We start from the raw sequence: 20,362 nt of genomic DNA on the forward strand, positions 1-20,362 counted from the left end.
CGTAAAATGTTAGCTAGCTCGTTAGCTAGCGGAAGGCAGGTCAGAATAAATCTGCCGAAACGGTAAAGCCCCTCTCACACTGCAGCGGGAACAATTTGGAGTTTAATTGGATGTGGAGGCCCATTATCCTGGTGGCAGACGTGCCCACAATGCAGCCATCAGTAGGGGAGGGGTCCGCTGGGTCGACCGGGGTTGTTCTCCACTCTGGCACGCAGGCATGATGTCGGTCGCAAATCTTTAATGAAATGTGATTGGTTTAATTAAGCTGTTGAGGCAGCACCATAGACAGCTACTGCCTGCTTTCCTTCCCCCAACCGCCCCCCCCCCAATCCAAGGTTGGCAGTTTCCCTGTTTGTCACGGTCAATGTCTTACTCACTGTTGACTTCACTTTGTAATGTTTATAAAGCTAATCATGTTTTGTTTCCAAGTTTTTGTATTATGCAAAATGATACAGTGACAAAGTGCAATTGCCTGAGGTGGTACGGGGGGAGAAAGTTGTTGGCCATATAGTTGGCAATATATCGCCTCATTATATATTGGCTTTATACCTTTTTCTTCAGCCTTTTTAAAGGATACATTAATCACGTAGCCTACTGTTCCCTTGTCTGTCATGGCGATCAATACCCGTCAGCATATTCCCTGAGTGCCACTTGATAAAAGTCAAATGTGCTCAGGCCCAACTGTAAATCTCAAAGACATGGATCAGGGCACTTTAGAAGCTGTCTCCAGACTCCTGACAACATTGGATTAACCTTCAAGTACTAGTTGTAAATGTCCAATGAGCCTATTATAACACCAGGCTACTGTACATTCAACATGCAACGTTATTGGGCAGGGTATGTGGGGAAAGTATATAGACAAGTAGCACATCACCTGATTGACAGGATTCCTCCCATTGTGTGGGCTGTCTCCAGACCCTCTTCAGCATCGCATATATATTGGCTCTTCCGGGGATGCCGTGCGGTGGGTGAAATTGTCTATTACCGGCTCACGAGCCCCATGGCTCCAGTGCCGGCAGGATTGTTGTTTGAGTCTTCATTCCCTACACATGACTCTCTTCATTACCGTCGATCTTCCCTGTGCAGACAGCTTCTCCGGGAAGTTCACCGGGATGGGTTTTAGGGATATGGTCACCTCCTGTGCACTGCATGTGCCTTTGAGAGAGAGAGAGAGGGAGAAAGAGAGAGAGAGCAAAGTGAATTCAGAATTCAGATACATGTCATTCATGAGCAAGTAGGGGTTCAGGTGGCATCTTGCTCCACAGGGTGCCAACAGGTCAGGATGCAGACATTGGCGATTGAAACAGGGGCACCTCGGCTTGGGATTCGCCCACTCTACCCGGTACTGCACTATATCCCGTCCTGTCTCTCTCCATGGGGAGTATGACTTCTACCGCTCGAAGAATGGCGTGGGAGTTGATGGCTCCCAGTCGTTGGCTGTGTCGTGGCAGTTTGTCAACCCTATAGTCCTAATGGGGTCCGTGTTGTCTGGCTGTCAGAGCACGGATCCGCTGGAGCCTTCGATGGCTGCCGTTGCAGTTCAAACCTCTCCCTCCGTCCGGTATCGACCGGGCAACCGCAGCCACTTGAAGGCTCCAGGAATTTAAGCTCTTGTAATTAGAACAATCCTGGAAATTATTTCATTTGGAATGAGGATGGAAGAAATGAATCAGTAACTATTGTTCTTATCACGTCGCTGTTTCCACGCCCGTACGTTTCTGTTAATAATGTATGACGCGGCTGCTTGTGTGCAAGTCAAGCCACCACATTTGCATTTACACCTCCCTATAAATAGCGCAGTGCCGCGCTTTATTAATTCATTATGCAGAACTCATAACAAACCGCAACGATTTTCTGAAAAAGACGTCAAGGAGTAAAATATTCATCCAGATCTAGACAAAGGCATTTTCAGAAATCAAATGGAAATCGATACTTCAACGGGGCTCCTCTCTGCTCTGCACTTTACTGCGTCTTTTCATAAGTCCATAATTGAGGGGTTTGCTCTTTGCTGAATCAATTACTGCATTGGATTTCTCCGGTGCCCATGAAGCTATTCAATCTCAATACCCATCAAAGCACCCTCTCCGGGTCACGAGGAGCTGACCATTTTCACGTCCGTACCGCAGTCATTTGCAGATGGAGGGAGGGGGTGGGGGGTGTCTGGTTCTGAATTGATTTTCATGTGTTGCTGTTTATGATGATTAACCCCCAATCACAGAAGTCTTGCTAAGACGATGACGACGACAGTGGGGCTTACAGTACGTGTCACGTACTGCAATACGCTTTGTCGGTCGAGCTCTGTTACTTAAACCCCATTTTGTATCTTCTTTCATTTGATCAAAGTGTGCCACATTGCTCTGCTGCTCGTGGGTAACAAAGGATGTGGAAATTGAACTTGAAACGTGAAGTGGATGGGCACCGTTAACATTGAGTAGGTACTACAGTACCCCCCTCCCCCCAACACCCCTCTTTATTCCTCCTCTCCATAGTGTAACAAATGGCTGGTCTGTATTGAATTAATAGAAAGAGCCAATAACGGATTGCGTCCTTGTTCTCCTCCTTATGTGTGCTGTATTTCCTGAGCCCGAGAGCAGTGGTGAGTGGGACCCTAGCGGTTTCTCATGCAGGCCGGCGTACAGCTGAAGCAGCAGTCTTTGCTGGTAAAAGTCAATGCTTCCTCCTGGCTGCTTGTTATGAACAGATATGTGACATCTATATATGACGTCTTGCTCTGGAATCAGCCCTGCTCCGCTGTGACATTTCAGCCGTATATTTATTAATGCCGGTTTGCTGTGCAATTATTTCTTCCCTTTCAATGCACTCTTCAAACGGTTTATGAATTCCACTCTTGTAATCTCCATTTTCGCATTTATTTGATGCCTGGAATGACTGTTTGAATTTCGGCTGCTACGTGTGCATTTGCCACATGCATTCTAGTCAAACGCCTACAACTCAGACTTGGAAATCCAATTCCTTCAGGCAACCGATACCACAGAACATAACTTAAAACCGAAGATAATTAAATATTTATTCAATCCATTTGAATTGGTCCTGCGGTGCTCCTGCACTTTCTTTCACAGTGAGGACCCTGCTATCTACTTTGTTCCAATCCGGAGCTGATCCGCTTTAGCCGCTGTCCGCCTCTCGATCAGCCATCAATCTGCATTACGGAGTGGTTTCCCTCCGTCTGGCGGGGGCCAAACTCAAACGGATTGTGACAGGCCCGTCCGTGCAGGCCGCGCGCTAATGGCTTCCAATGAGTGCAGTTGACCCGTGCGCGGGAGAGGGCGCACGTCTTCGTTGAGAGCGATGGGGAGGCGGCGAGGGGTGGTGGGGGGGCAGTTCGATACACGGAGTCGCTGCCTCGGCATCTGTCACTAGTCAACAACATCCTCCTCCTCATGCTATTGACTAAACGCTGCTCAGAAATAGAAAGTAATCATAGGGGCAGGGCAGGCTGGAGTTGTTCTAACGGTGGAACATTAAGTTTGCTGGATCACCGCCCAATGGATAGTCAATAGCTTTCAATTGGCCGTTGGCTGCGTGAGGTGTAATTGTGTTATATACGGCGATGTTAGGATCCACTAATGGCTGCTCTCTTTTTTTTCTTCTTCATATTCGTCCTCAAATAAAAAACGGTAAACCAGCCAACGAGTCGAGTAGACAAACATTTATAGGCCTATGAACGCCTGTCATATTTAACGAAGTGAAAATTAAACATGCAAAACGGGCGATGCCGCGTTACTCATATTCTTTGGAGTATTCCAGCGCGTCGGGCCAACTTTCCTTCTACGCAGCGGACAGTTATTGTCTACAAACCAAATCAACCTTTAAACCCTAACAGTTGAAAAACACTGAATTCCGCGCTAGACGTTGCGATCAAAATGCGGGGAAATAATGACTTTCTCCCGTCATGCAGAAGCAGCAGCCCCCCCAGCCCCTCCTCTGACGCGTCGGTTGCATCAGTGTGAGGAGCGCTAACCGCGCACCGCCCCGGCGCGCCACAGTGCGGACTCCACTCGGTCGAGGCGATGACACAGAACGGCGGCTCCACAGCGAAATGTTCATGTTCTCAACGCGAATGACCCAACGCACTTGACGTAGAATGGAGAAAAACTTAGTTTCCTGTCCGTATTGGCCCGTTGCGAAGTGCGTTTATCTATTGGCATTAACTTCCCTCGTGTGCGTAACGACAGCGGAGGCGAGATGCGCCCCGCCGTGCCAACAGCAGCCGGACCTCCGGTCGATGGATGGGGATCGGTACAGTGGTGAGTTTGTCGGATTAAACGAAGGCACATCTGACGAAGGGGCTCCGGAGAGCGGGGAACGAGTCGACAGAGGTGGATCGGTGGGATTAAAAGAAAGTTCGTGGAGAGAGCATCAGCAACAGTTAAGGCAAAAAGCATTTTTTCCCGGAAAGGAAGCATTCAACGGCCAAGAGAAAGTTTATTACCCGGGGGAGTCAACCCATCGCAGAGTCCCACATGGCGTCGATCACACGAGCCGGGCGCAGGGGGAACACAACGCCGTGTCCGAAGATGACCACACTGTGATTACGCGTCGAAGAAAGCGCAGTGAAACTTGGTCCGAATTGCAATGGAATAGTAAGGAAGACACGTCTTCGCTCTCGGGCCAGACTGAGATTAAGCTGACGAGCACATCATTCGCCCTGACAGGGGACTCGGCCCATAACCAAGCCATGGTGCACTGGTCTGGACCGAACAGCAGCGTGAGTATGATGGGTCGTTCATTCCAATTTTTGCGCAACGTTAAACCTCCTGCTCGGCCAACTGACCTCACTCATCGTTACTGCCGGTGGAGATGTGAGAATGGGGATCTGTCTGAGTGAATGAACACGTCGATTAGCCTAATCTGAGTTCAACGTGGGTCTAGTTTGACCTGTGTTTGCGTCATCCTCAGTGCTCATGCGTTTCACTTATTCTCTCTTGGGCACATTGCGCAGTAAAGCAGGGAGGCAGGACAATTACAAACCCCCGAAAACATGTTTCTGAATAAAGATTGAGTCAGTTTTTCACGTGATTTTATTTAACATAATAAGTCTTATTTACAGTTATTAATATTATATTGAAAATATAGATTTTTTTGTTATCCTCCAATAGCTAGCTTGGCATTAACATTACATCTTGTGCTGTATTCTTCATGGTTGCTTCAATACCAAAATGCATACATGTTATTAACATGTTATAACATGTTATTTATGTGATCCTTTGCCCAGTGTGAGTGTTTGTGTATTTGAGTGTGTGTGTGTGTGTGTGTGTGTGTGTGTGTGTGTGTGTGTGTTTGCACGCATCTGTGCTTGTGCCCGCCTGTGCATGTGTGTATGCGTGTCTCTTTGAAATTGTGTGTGTGTGTGTGTGTGTGTGTGTGTGTGTGTTTGCAAGCATCTGTGCTTGTGCCCGCCTGTGCATGTGTGTATGCATGTCTGTTTAGAATTGTGTGTGTGTGTGTGTGTGTGTGTGTGTGTGCGTGCGTGCCAGTGTTCAATGATATATTGCTGTCCTTATTTGCTGTTGTGATTCTTTGAATAATGTTGTTTTTTTAGTTGCACTCCATGAAACTGCAAATCTTTCAAATGGAAATTATGTTCAAATAAATCTGTTTGGCGACTTAAGGGAGTTGGTTCCACGTTGGTAACTTGGAATTTGTCTAGAAAATATTCCTTCCTGGTGATGACTGGGCTGACGGACTATGCCAGTCCCCTGCCTGATTGCTATTTATGTATTTGGCTATGTGGACCGCCCCAGGTCTTAATATGCATATTAATAGGCCAGTGTTGTACAAACCTAAAATAATAGTGATGAATGTCATTTGACAACTCAATGCAGACGGCAGGCATATCAGCCCCAGGATAGGTGGAATCAAATGTTGAATGTCATTCTATGTCGAGGGAAGCAGGCGCTAAACTAGTTATGGCTTTATAAAATATCGATTGAACCTTAAAATGCCTCGTCTGCAGCTTGTTCCAGAACTAACTGGCCATCAATGAACTATTGTAGTCAAGTCATTGTTTATTTGTTTCACCCTTAATTACAGTTCCAGCCTCAAAGGACTTTACAGGCCCACTTATAAGACCCCCCCCCCCCCCAACCCTAAGCTGTCTGAGGGGTTTGAAGGAAAAATCTCCCATAACCCAGAGGGAAGGAACCTTGAGAAGGAACACAGAAGAGGGATCCCTGCTTCCAGGGATGCTTAGCATATGAAACGTGAAACAAGTAAACACGGGTTAGGTTATTATGAAATAGTGGATTAGAAAACACATCATGACTGCAGGCTGGTCTGTTGATCGGACATGATTTTCATTCATATACTCCAGTATGGTCACTCTGCATTGTTCTCTTCTGCTGTATTTTGGATCCTATTGGATGCACCTTGCTCTCTTCACCTGTGGTTATTACCTTAGATGGATAAACCATGCCTGGCTATGCACTCACTCCTCCATTCTTCTTGATTGAACCTTTGTATCTTTTGCTTAATACTTCAAACATGTACTCCATGCTTGTTCAGACAAGAGGGCCGGCTGCCTTCAGTTTACATCCAGATCCTGGAATGGAAGACATGTTGAACCTCTCACAAACAGACAAGCCTGTTCTTAGTAGATGTAATCTGGAGCCAATTTCTGTTTTAACTCCCAGTTTAGGCTCCAGCTCCCACTCTCACCTTAGCCCGCGCTTTAACAGCTTAAATCACACAAGTGATAGCCAGAGGGCTTTTTAAACCGTCTTAACAACTTTCGTTCTCAGAGACATATACAAAATCCTCTTTTGGTGTGAAAAACGGCAATACTACACTCACAATACACTGTTACCACACACACACACCCACACACACACCCACAGACACACACACACACACACACACACACACACACACACACACACACGCGCGCGCGTTGTTATACACATTATCACCTCTATCTTACCACAATATAACAACCTCTTTGCTGTTTCCCTTATTCCCTTATCCATTATTAAATTATTATATCTTACAGACAAGTCTGCAATTGGCTGTTTCTAAATATAGAGAACGTTTTCACCTTTCTGTTGAGTTTTGTTGGTCACCTGCATTCTCAATACCCATGGGTGTGTCAGTGCCAGCAAGAGTTTAGAAATATATTTTTCCAAAGTCAAATTAGCTTTTTTTTTCAGTTTCGCAATGCATGTCACGGTCAGGGAATAAATAAGACAATAGTAAGTAGCTCACTAACTGGTAACACTTAAATAAGGTTACATTAAACAACCATGCATGAACGTTGGTTAATGCAGTAATATGCATTATTATAAGGCATTAGGTTAGGGGTTAGGTTATGGGTTGGGCTAACATAGATAATGTATAAATGAATACTATAGTTAACATGAACAGCATTTACTTGGTTAACAAGACTCCCTTAGTAAACATGAATCCCCCTAGCACATTTTGACAAGACCATTAGTTTACTGTTAATCAGCAGATAATTATCTTATTACTGCATTAACTAATATTAATTAATGTACCCTTTTTTGTATTACTCACTAACTCTAATGCCTTCATCTATTCACCAATACGCAATCTATTTACCAATACACAAGGCATCTCTTCTTTGATCTGCATATAAACACAAGCGCTTTGAACTCTGTTGGAAACCCCAACATGTTGGACAGGCGGTATGAGGCAGGAGCAGTATCCTAAGAACACTGCCTGCTTGATGTTTCATTCAGTGTTCCTCACAGACCCTCCACTGCTATTACTATTTCATTATTTAATCACTTAGCGGACGCTCTCCCCCAAAGCTGCTAATGGTGACTTCAGCTGCTGGTCGTTAAGTTGTGAAGGGGTTGGTAGGCACCTTAACCAAGAATGTTACAGGCAGGGGTTTGAACCCAGTACATTTTGGCTGGAAGGCAACACTCTGTGAGACCTTCCTGATTTCCCTACAACCCATTCTTTCTCTACTCATCAGTCCGGCCTCAAGTCTGTTGAAAGCCTCTTCCAAAGGCACCATGGCGAGGCAAGGAGCCCTGCAGTCTGGGAAATTTAAAGCAATGCCGGCGCCCAAGGAAAGTGTAGCTATGGTGCAATCAAAATACACTGAGTAACAATGTTAAAGGGGTAATATTATGCCACCCGGTGTGAGTGTAATTAGCCATTAATAATTTCAGCCCTTTTTAAAATATAACCTGCACAGAATACCTTTTCTTTACTTCGAATAGGATTCAGGAAGGGTGAAGAGAGCATGACTGTCTCTTACTATTATTTAATCTGATTGGCCCGATTCTTGAACAACGTAAAGCCACACCCATAATTGTAAATCAATCGCTGCCCAAAACCCCCTCACTGTTAGGGAGAAGCCTTTGGTGGCCTAGCTGTTGGTGCAGCCAGCAACTGAGGGCTGGAAGGATGAAACTGTGGTGTTTACTCCAGGCTAGCTTATCCAACCTCAGCATTTGAACCAGAAATAGGTGTATTGCCAAGTGAACCTTTACATACAAGGAATGCGTCGAAAATATGGAAAATAACTGTATTCCTACAGGACATTAAATAAATATACCAAGGAAGATATTTAAGAGCCACAGAGGTTTTTTCTGAACATGAGATTTTGAAATATGGACCTTTTCAGTTGGCGGTTAGTGGGATTAAAAGGAATGTATAGGAGTTATATTCAAATAAAGTATAGTTTGCCTGAGATATTTGCTGACTATCAGAAGTAAACTCCTTCATAGTGACACAGGATGACGCATATTAAGGGACGGGACATTTTTGGAATGTGTAACATGGCAAGCATGAGTTTGTCCACAAGGGTTATTACTTGAAGAGCTGGTCATACTAAAAAAAAAGAGCATGTTTGGGAAACGACCATGACTATCCATGTCATAAACTGAAACCAAACCACCAAAATACACTTTGAACCCTCAAAAGGTAGACAAGAGAGGCATTGCCAAAGGAATATTAATATTATTTTGACGACTCTGTTGTGAAGTCACTCCATAATGTATGAGCTTGTTGACCTGTTAGAAGAGAGGAAGCCAGCCGCTCTGACTTCAAACGACCAGCGAATCAAACATCTGCTCTGTTCGGAAACATTGTCTGTGTTAATAAAGAGTTGTGAATTGATGTGGCAGACCAGTCCCTCTCGGGGTTACAACAAGTGTGATAAAGATACACTTGATGTGTTACCATTTTTTTCTTTTTCTTTTTGCTTACGCCTCAGTTTGCCAATTATTATAAACGTGTGAATTGGAACGGACAGCTCTCGCATTTTGTCAATGAGATTAGCGATGCTGTTTCATAGGGATGTGCTTTTCATAGCCACACTTTTTCATGTTGAGGCCTTTATGAAGTTTGTGCCTTGCCGGCCCCAGAGGCCATCAACACATTTTTTTAGGCATGGAATTGTTTTCTTGTTGTTTTATGTAGATATATAAATATTTCATGTAAGTATCTCTAAAGGACATAAAGGGGTTGGATGGTTTTAGATTAGTAGAATTCCATGAGGCGTTTTGGCCCATTATTCTGTGTGTTAATAATTTATCGAGATTATAAGCACTGCCAAGATTATTTGTGTTTATTACAGTTAATGTGGGAAATCAGGTCAATAGTACGCTGTGGCAAGTGGGGAGTGCTCATTTAATCTGTGTAGGAGTTTACAGAAGACTTGGCTACTAAAATTGCATTAGAGTTTTGTGCAGTGACCTCGTCCCCAGCTATTAAACATGGTTGAGTAAGCTAGATAATAAACCATTAGTATGTTTTAGAGTTGGCTGGAAATAGAATTGGGTCGAGGGAAGGGACAGGAAAGGTAAATTAAACAATAAAACTCTCTGTTCTCTCCTTGTTAACAGCAAGATAGTCAACAGGGGCATTTAGCGTGACTTTAATCATAGCAAATGCTCCAGTGGAAAATACCACATTAGTTCATTCATTTTCCAATGAGGTCACAAAAAAAAACATGTCACATTAATTGTGTTTTCCGACACCATGTCTTCATTCTTTTTATTTTCAAGTAATGCTGTGATTTTCTTATCGATATTCTCCTGTTCTGCTCAGGAACCGTGTGCTGCAATTGCTTTTTCTTATATGGAATCATCCACCTGTTTAATTGCGTCGGCTAAACACGCTGGCAGGTCTATAGACGAGGGAATTGAACTCCAACAGCTGATTTAAGCCGTGATCAGCGAGCACAAAGGAGGGGGCGCGGGGAATTCTAATACCTGCTCTGTATGCCGATTAACTTGTCTCTTTCAGGTGTTCCCTCTCCCCCGCTAATGGACCCCTCCCCCCCCCACCTCCACCCCTAACGTTCCTCCTATCCAAATCTACACTCCACTCCTCCTTTTCTATTCCTGCTCACATAACGTCTTCATGTAACGTTGGCTAATCCCTTTCAACCTAAGCCCTGTAAATCCCTGTTAAAACCCTATTCATTCTTCGACACTCAACCGCATTTTTTTTCATTTTGTCAGTAGGTCGGAGATTTGAACAGGATTTAGGACTTGAAAATCAATTTGTGCATTCTTGTATGTCAAGTAATCCCCTTCTGAAGGTGTGGTAGAGCTTGTTGGTACGCAGGGTGTACGGATGGCCATAATCCGCTCAGAGATTAAGGTAACACAGGTATTCAGTATTGGAGAGGAGCCTTCAGGACAAGGACTGGACATGAAGAGATGTGAAGTTCATTCAAGAAAACCTGTAGGTCTTTTCAGCCAACAACGCATATTTTTGCATTTTGCATATCTTCTCCTTTGTAAGGTGAATTTGTATAGGCCTCGAAAACCTTTGATTTCCTTGGGGACCAATAAAGTATCCTTCCATCTGTCCATCTTTCTATCCTTATCGCCACACTGTCTGTCTGTACATCTAAACTCTATTTATCAATAGTATGCCGCATGTTGGAGGAAGAAAGGAAATATGTCAAATACTTTCAACCCAACGGTCTAATAATAGCATCAATCCATCATCCTGGTACACTTTCTACTTTCTATTATGCTCCTCTTTTTAATCAGAGAGGAGGATATGGAAACTGGTGTGAAGTTAACTTTAGCCTTTATTCAGCACAAAGCACAGTTATCCCCCAAAGTAAAATTTGACCCGGCAGATAGCTGCAGTGTGATTGACACCATCTTGGAAGGCCCTTCAGAATAGATTCTGTATAGGTTAGCAGTATTATGCGGTACGCATGGGGGACTTACCATTCCCTGTCAATGAATGACACAGAGAAGCTGGATTTCCAGCTGGCTCTATGTTGTGCATACAAATGATACAGGACGTTTCTACTGGACCCCTTCCCAAGGAAATGCATAAAGTTAATTGCCTTGCAAAACAAAGGGGAAAAGTAATTTGTCCATCTCTGTAAACTAATATGGATTGTTCTATTGTTTATGTCAATGTCCAGTATGGCTGGGGTTGTTCGGAAAGTAAACAAGATATTTAATAGGACTGATACAATTTATTGTGTTCGCTTGCTTAAATGAATAATGAAAAAAGTCCTCAGTAAGCATATTGTTTACTCACTCAACTCTCGGCACATGACTTGAGCAAATAACAGATGAGAATGTTTCAGAAATAATACATCAATAATTAGACTGATGGGGTGGTGGGGAAGGATAGAATAGTTGTTGGTGGTAATGGTGTTCTACTCCCAACCCAAACGTGCTGGTTTTGATCCACAGCCTAACTCGTAGGCATCCATGAGCAAGAAGCCCTAACCCCTACACTTGCTCAGTATTGACATGTCTCTGCATTCACCATAGGTCGATTCAAAAAAATGAAATAGTAAATTGCCTCACCTAAGTAGAATAAATGACCAAGGAAGATCTTTGTGAACCTTCAGATGATGCCACCGCAGAAGAGCAGGGGACACTGAGAGCAGAGAGATAGTGAGAAGAAGGAGGAAGACAGTCTATTAATATCAGTAATTTATATTGCCTTCGAGCTGGAGCTCCCCCTGAGTGTTGCCTTATCTCTGATGGGGATAACGTGTGTATAGCCAGCAGCACTTATGCTTATTAGGCCGGATCATTTAGTGTCTGCTAATTTACTGCTAATACTATATGTAATGTAATGCTCTCATCTCTGTGACTGCAGAGAGCGACTGTCCAAGCACCATAGAAGACTTCCATTTTACCCGTGTTATGAATGTGCATTTGATGCAGTCGTACAGCAGCATTTGATCTATCAGCAGCCTGTACGACTGGGTTTGAATCCATGCAGCTAAAACATTGTTATTGAAAAGGTTTATGCTTTTCTCTTTGTTTTCGAGGTAAAATAGGGAAATCATTAACTTTTAACTTATTCCCCTCCATTACGTGAGTGCTGTGGTCCAGTCTTCGAGACAAGCAGAGAAGAAAAGGGAGATTCTCTGTTAAAGGATTTGATGCAAACAGGCCTGTCCCCTTCCCCCCATCACCCACCCCCCTATCGCGGCTGCTGTTAATTAACATGTGGGGCTGTTTCGAAATTTATCTTGCAATCTTTATTGCTTTTTCATTCATATTAAGTAAAGGCCCGTATAAAACCTCTGCAACACTATGTCACTTTTACGATCCTATTCCAAAGAGATGCCTTGAGATATTTATGGACGCCCGTGCCAGGTATGACAGAATGACGTATTGTTTATTTATTTATAGTTCACCGATTGTAGTATTTTACAGCCCCATCCAACCTTCCACCGGCACGAAAAAGCTAATAAATAATAGTACATGCCAGCCATTCATCTCAATAAATGTACTGCCACACGCTCGGTTAATACTTTATACATCCATCACTTTATTTAACTATTTTAACTCCCTCACCCTCAAGAATCACTAGTACCTTTTCAGAAAATGTATATTATTTATGTTTGAACTATGTGCAATTTCTTTCTGGTGTCTACTGTGTTTGTAGTTTTGACCTGTATTGTTGTGCCTCAAAAAAGTAATTTCCCCACAGGGATAATGAAAGTACGTAGTTATCTTTATCTACCTCGGTGGGCAAGATGACACTGCTTTTAATATACTGCTCCTCCCAGAGAAAGGGCCTGCGCCGGGTCAGCACATGCCTACCGGCAACCCTTTAGCCCTTCCTTGTTAAGGCAGATTTCATTCAAAACCTAACATAACCTAACATTATGTTATCAATACAAAAAGTGTTGTATTGTTTTGGTTTTATACAACTGATAATAATGCTGGGGGCAGGATAGTCCTAGTCCTAGTTGAATAGTCTAAATGTGTCTCAAACAAGTTGCTTTGGATAGAGGTGTTTGTGAATAGATGGCGCTTGCACTGATACTTGAGTTGTTTGTTTGTTGTCTTTTCTCTAGGTGATTCTTATGCTGACGAAATACTTTGACTTCACCACAGGCAGAGTTACGGAGAGTTCTTTATGGAGGTAAGAGATGGATTTTCTTAGCAGTTCCACCTAGCCAATACAAGGTCTGCAATTACTGTGTTATCTACTTCGACTAAGAACTTAAATGGGACTGGCAGAAATACATGCAGGAATGCTTCATTGAGATACAATGGAGATGAGATGCCTTTTCATATCATGTTCACAATTCCCAAATGACAGCGCCAAAGCCTTGACAGAAATTCTGAAATACCGATGGCCAACTGTTGCAACAGATGGCAAAATACTGTCCCTTTAATGAAAGATTAAAAAATAAAGCATATTCTTGCTGCTTAATTCATTTTGTTTATTATTTCCGCAAATGTTTTGCTGGTGATTATGGCATCCTGAACTGTACAGAGAACAATGATTACTTAATTTGGCTCATTGAAATATGATTAGTAAATTACTTGTCATTTTCTGCTGGCCATCAGTGTTTTTGAACTTGTAAAGTATCATCCCATCCTTTATCCGGTCACAACAGCTCACTGACTACATCCTTCAACTCCCATTTCAGGTCCACCGACTATGGAACTACCTACGAGAAGCTGAACGAGAGAGTGGGACTGAAGACGATACTGAGCTACTTGTACGTTAGTCCAAACAACAAAAGAAAGGTACCCCCATCTCTTCGCCTATAGCAGCTATTAGAGAAACACAGCTATAACAAAGCATGTACTTATTGTTCCCATAAGACCACGGCCGGCTCTGGATAGGAAAACTATAGTTTCCTTTTTGGTGCAACGTTGCACTACCCCACTTATATAGAAATATGATATATTATCCACTCCATAGGATTTGATTGCACATCTGAGCGCCCTGGATGGGAGTCTCTCGAGGCGCCGTCTATCCATTTCCTGCTCATGGCCCTGTCTCGTCTCATCTCAGATCATGCTGCTGACTGACCCCGAGGTGGAGAGCAGTCTGCTCATTAGTGCTGACGAGGGGGCGTCCTACCGGAGACACAGCCTGGGCTTTGACATCCTCAGCCTGCTCTTTCACCCCGAGCAGGAGGACTGGATCCTGGCCTACAGCCACGATCAGAAGGTAATGTGTGTGCGGAGCAAGCCGGGCGTGGTGAAACTGAAACTGAAAGTCAAGGTAGAAAAAAAAGTAAGAGAGACATGAAAGGGAAAGTAAAGTGCAGTAAGGCTTCAGGGAGAAATCTGAACTCTAATCATTTTTTGGGGTTGTTTTTGTTGTTTATTTGTGATGGACCTTGAAATATTTATCTTTTTTATTTAATTATATTTATTATTTATGTCTTTTATGTTTGCGTAATTACCTTTCTTAAGGTTGTTTATTGAATTTAGTTTTTCTGCTTTGTGAAACCAAAGTTGAGAAATAAAAGTTTTGGATATTTTATTTAAGACAATTTGTGTTCCGGAAAATGTGTTCTCTTATTTTGTTAATTGTGTCTGGACCCTCATTACCCAAGACACCAAGGCACAGCCGGCTGAATCTGCTTTCCTCCCCTTAAAACGAACAGCAGAGTTGCCTTTTCCCAGTGCATGGTACCATGTCCTTGATAAAGATATAGAGGCAGCTGACAGAAGAGACTCATCAAATGAAACAAAGTTCCCTCTTGCACGCCTTTTGACTAGCACAGACTGAAAAATAAAGAAACACACAGCTTGAGGCACAGGAGACACCTGCCTGTGTGTGTGTACGCACACCCATTTTTGCACAAACACCTATTTGCTCACACACACACACACCGCAAAATAAAACACACCCTTTGAACCACAAAGGCAACTGCAGTGCGTACGCACACACACACACACACACACACACACACACACACACACACACACACACACACACACACTACATTGATACACGCATTTCGTTATCCTGAGTAAAAAAAAACATGCTGTCTACCATGCTCTGCACAACAGGCATCAGACTGAACTTCCAAGGGCTGATTCTGAAAGGTTTGATACTCAGTGAGGAAACGCCGGGCCATGGTTAGAGGGAGATAAATGGATAAATGGAGCCAGCGGAGCCAGAAAGCTTTGTCAAACGCCATCAATTGGCGTTTGACAAAAATAAATAAAAATAAAGGATCTCTTTGCAAAGTTTGCCTTGAGGCTATTGCTAGCATTTTTTTATTTGAAAGTGACTTAATGTTTTTCTGAGATTTGTTATTTTTACTTGACAAATAAAATGAAATAAAATACCTGAGAGTTGAAGGAAGAGCAACAGGAGGCTGTACAAGGTGGAAATATCCCCCATAATTCCTATTGAAAAATGTATGCTGACTTAATTAGCGACCAATCTGAATCCAGCTCTTGATTTATCATGTTGGCAAAATTGTACCACACAGTTGATTGATTACCCTGCCAATTCGACAAAATGTCTGATGTCGAACCACGATGCTTTTGAACATCTAACTGTGTGCGTGGAAGCATTACCATTTGGAAACAACTGTTCTCTGGTGATTTTGTCTCCAAACATAACATCGACCTCAGATGTGTTTAATTAGGTGCCTAATCCCAGAATTTCACCAAATGACACGAGTTACAACTGCCAAAAGATTTCTAAGGACTAAAGCCCTCTGCTGGTTATTTCTTTACAGCAGACATTTCGTTTAATCACGCCTGATGTCTCCCCTTCTGTTTCCCAGCTTTATGTGTCTGTCGAATTTGGGAGAAGATGGCAGCTTGTCCACGACAATGTCGTCGCCAACAGATTCTACTGGTGAGGAATAATACACCAGCCTATGGCATTCAAACACATGTGTCTGTTTTTTTTACTTTTTGTAATGTTATTGGACTTTATATACATATATGTATTTTCATCATTATATAGTCTATAGTATATTCATTCCATCATAATATAAACAGATTGTATTCTGTAGTACTGTGAACATACCCTTAGATCTGTTTCAGCGTTACTTGCATTGTCTGTGGAATACCAAACAATGTAAATCAGACATGGATGGATGAGGCTGGTGTTGTGAAAAAAGGCTCCCACGTGAGACGGTTTGTCAATGTCGGCTCTAGCTGCGCTGTTGTCGTTAACGGAGCCAAAAGAATAGATAAAAGCCGTTCACACGTGAAGAGCTCTGCTTAAATGTCTTTTTATATCAAACTAAGCACTGGGAGAAAAAGCAACGTATCTTATCTAATAGCTGACAGCCACACATTAACCATAACTTATGGCGGCCCAAGCCAGACAATTAAGCAGGCCACAGTTTATCAGTGTGGTCTCACCCACCAATGGGAACCCAGAGCACCCCGTCCCTGGTCGCCTGTTGGCCAATAGAACGGCGATGTGGGATTTGACAAAGAGTCTATTAAAGGTGAAAAACGTCCGCGAAGCAATTACCAAACGCCGATAGAGGCGCGGGCGGGTCTGTTTCTTTATACCATACTTCAGACCCCAGATGGCGAATCGAAAATGACAAGAAAGCTATATTTAGACCTGAGAGCGGCCATTATTGCAACAAGTGAACACTCGCTGTCAAAATGCACTTAACTACTGCCATTAAACATTGGATTCCAACCACATATCTTTCATATATGGTGTTTCAGCTTATTATTGCATGGGTGAAAATGTTTAACACTGAGGTTAATGTGTGGGAAATAGAAACGTCTGTTGTAGTGTTGGTATTCATAATTCATAATTATCAACTATGCTATTGTGTATGTATATATATATATATATGTATAAATAATTATAATAAACAGAAGTAACTAATTAACTAACTAATTGTAGCCTCCATACACACATACAGTGGGGCAAAAAAGTATTTAGTCAGCCACCAATTGTGCAAGTTCTCCCACTTAAAAAGATGAGAGAGGCCTGTAATTTTCATCATAGGTATACCTCAGCTATGAGAGACAAAATGAAAAAAAAAAAATCTAGAAAATCACTGTATGATTTTTAAAGAATTTATTTGCAAATTATGGTGGAAAATAAGTATTTGGTCAATAACAAAAGGTCATCTCAATACTTTGTTGCATGCCCTTTGTTGGCAATGACAGAGGTCAAACGTTTTCTGTAAGTCTTTACAAGGTTTTCACACACTGCTGCTGGTATTTTGGCCCATTCCTCCATGCAGATCTCCTCTAGAGCAGTGATGTTTTTGGGCCTTCGCTGGGCAACACGGACTTTCAACTCTTTCCAAAGATTTTCTATGGGGTTGAGATCTGGAGACTGGCTAGGCCACTCCAGGACCTTGAAATGCTTCTTACGAAGCCACTCCTTCGTTGCCCGGGCGGTGTGTTTGGGGTCATTGTCATGCTGAAAGACCCAGCCACGTTTCATCTTCAGTGCCCTTGCTGATGGAAGGAGGTTTTCACTCAAAATCTCACGATACATGGCCCCATTCATTCTTTCCGTCACACGGATCAGACGTCCTGGTCCCTTGGCAGAAAAACAGCCCCAAAGCATGATGTTTCCACCCCAATGCTTCACTGTAGGTATGGTGTTCTTTGGATGCAACTCATCATTCTTTCTCCTCCAAACACGACGAGTTGAGTTTTTACCAAAAAGTTCTATTTTGGTTTCATCTGACCATATGACATTCTCCCAATCCTGTTCTGGATCATCCAAATGCTCTCTACCAAACTTCAAACGGGCCCGGACATGCACTAGCTTTAGCAGGGGGACACGTCTGGCACTGCAGGATTTGAGTCCCTGGCGGCGTAGCGTGTTAGTGATGGTAGCCTTTGTTACTTTGGTCCCAGCTCTCTGGAGGTCATTCACTAGGTCGCCCCGTGTGGTTCTGGGATTTTTGTTCACCGTTCTTGTGATCATTTTGACCCCGCAGGGTGAGATCTTGCGTGGAGCCCCAGATCGAGGGAGATTATCAGTGGTCTTGTATGTATTCCATTTCCTAATAATTGCTCCCACAGTTGATTTCTTCACACCAAGCTGCTTACCTATTGCATATTCAGACTTCCCAGCCTGGTGCAGGTCTACAATTGTGTTTCTGGTGTCCTTTGACAGCTCTTTGGTCTTGGCCATAGTGGAGTTTGGAGTGTGACTGTTTGAGGTTGTGGACAGGTGTCTTTTATACTGATAAGGAGTTCAAACAGGTGCCATTAATACAGGAAACGAGGGGAGGACAGAGGAGCCTCTTAAAGAAGAAGTTACAGGTCTGTGACAGCCAGAAATCTTGCTGGTTTGTAGGTGACCAAATACTTATTTTCCACCATAATTTGCAAATAAATTCTTAAAAAATCAGACAATGTGATTTTCTGGATTTTTTTTTTCATTTTGTCTCTCATAGCTGAGGTTTACCTATGATGACAATTACAGGCCTCTCTCGTCTTTTTAAGTGGGAGAACTTGCACAATTGGTGGCTGACTAAATACTTTTTTGCCCCACTGTATATATATATATGTGTGTGTATATGTATATGTATGGAGGCTACAATTACTTATGTTTATTATATCTATTATTTATTTATTTTCACAATAATTACTGCAGTTTTCATTGTTCTGATTAAATTCAGAGGGGAGATATTAAAGTATGTTTAATAGATAAAGTTCTTATTGTTTTAACTGTTGCAGGTCCCGACTGGGGTTGGATAAAGAACAAGGAATGATTCACCTGGAGATCAGTGTATCTGATAGACGTAAGTACACACTTCCAGTACATTATATTACATTTCCATTACATTTAGGACTCCAGCAGACACTTTTAGTCAAAGTGACATACAGTTGAGGCTGGGTTATCAAAGGTGTGTGTGTGTGTGTGTGTGTGTGTGTGTGTGTGTGTGTGTGTGTGTGTGTGTGCGTGTGTGTGTGTGTGTGTGTGTGTGGATGTGTGGGTGGGTGGGTCCTGGGTGAAAATGGACTGGAAGGTGTGGATGTGTGTCTGAGGACCCTCTTACAACTGCTCAGAGTGCAAAGCAGCTAAAGCAATTAAATGTGCTATTTATGCATTTGGTAGACTTATTTATCCAAAGGGACTTACAGTAAATTCACATAAACTGTTTTTTAGTAGCAAGTAGGGGCTAGGGCATCTTTTGCAACAATGCCTACTACAGGTAGACTACATCGCAGACCGAGCCTAGGGATTTGAACGCCGTTGCCGGCTTTTTATGGGCTTAATTTGATTTAATTTCATGAATTTTTATGATTCGCAAATCATTACACAGAGGGCTCCTTCGGAGAATAGCATGCCAGCACGATCTGGGGTGATTAAAGTACTATCTTATCCCACACAAAAGGCTACAAACACATAGTGACACGCACTTCTTCCAAGATTATTATTGCGCTGCCATTTTCGGCAGGCGTACAAAAGGGTTTACGCCACCCTGTTCTAATTAGGCCTGCTTGTTTACTCTTCTTGAAATAAAACTAGACAGCAGATGAAAATGTTTTCTCTTGCGCCAGGGCTCCTATTGAAACAGCTTAATCAACTGAATGCCTGAGAGCTAGATTCCCTTGTTTCATGTGTGTGTCTTTTGCCCGGACGTCGCTTCAAAACCTAAATTGGCAGCCCGAAAACGGTTCTCATGTGATTAAGCTAATTTGTTTCTGCGATGCCCGGGCTCCGGCTCCGGGTTGGCCCGCTGAGTGGAGAGAAGCAGTTCTGGAAGAGACCCTCACAGTGTTAATGTCTCATCCCATGGGAGAGGACTATCTCCTCTGGAGCCAAGACACGAGGACAGCCCTCTCTCGCTCTCTCTCTCTCTCTCTCTCTCTCTCTCTCTCTCTCTCTCTCTCTCTCTCTCTCTCTCTCTCTCTCTCTCTCTCTCTCTCTCTCTCTCCGGCCAAGACCTGAGGACAGCACTCCCTCTTTCTCTCTCTGTCTCTGTCTCTCTCTCTGTCTCTCTTTCTCTCTCTCGCTGGGACAAGACCCGAGGACAGCCCTCCCTCTTTCTCTCTCTGTCTCTGTCTCTCTCTCTCTCTCTCGCTGGGACAAGACCCGAGGACAGCCCTCCCTCTTTCTCTCTCTGTCTCTGTCTCTCTCTCTGTCTCTCTTTCTCTCTCTCGCTGGGACAAGACCCGAGGACAGCCCTCCCTCTTCCTCTCTCTCTCTCTCTCAC

General features: G+C 43.2%; 1 protein-coding gene across 1 annotated transcript in view; it reads left to right on the forward strand.

The window, feature by feature from the left end:
• Positions 1-4,105: 4,105 nt before the first annotated feature.
• The window catches only part of LOC307091933 (VPS10 domain-containing receptor SorCS1-like), a gene marked incomplete at both ends in the record, with an annotated part of 39,166 nt that continues 22,909 nt past the window's right edge, over positions 4,106-20,362 (forward strand). Inside the window, 6 exons of the mRNA XM_079758779.1 lie at positions 4,106-4,729; positions 13,292-13,359; positions 13,874-13,973; positions 14,245-14,403; positions 15,983-16,056; positions 18,879-18,943. Of these exons, the coding sequence (XP_079614905.1) occupies positions 4,106-4,729; positions 13,292-13,359; positions 13,874-13,973; positions 14,245-14,403; positions 15,983-16,056; positions 18,879-18,943 (1,090 nt within the window). The remainder of the gene's footprint in view (positions 4,730-13,291; positions 13,360-13,873; positions 13,974-14,244; positions 14,404-15,982; positions 16,057-18,878; positions 18,944-20,362) is intronic.

Source organism: Pollachius pollachius, assembly GCF_949987615.1.
Source record: "Pollachius pollachius genome assembly, chromosome: 2".
Classification (NCBI taxonomy): Eukaryota; Metazoa; Chordata; class Actinopteri; order Gadiformes; family Gadidae; genus Pollachius; species Pollachius pollachius.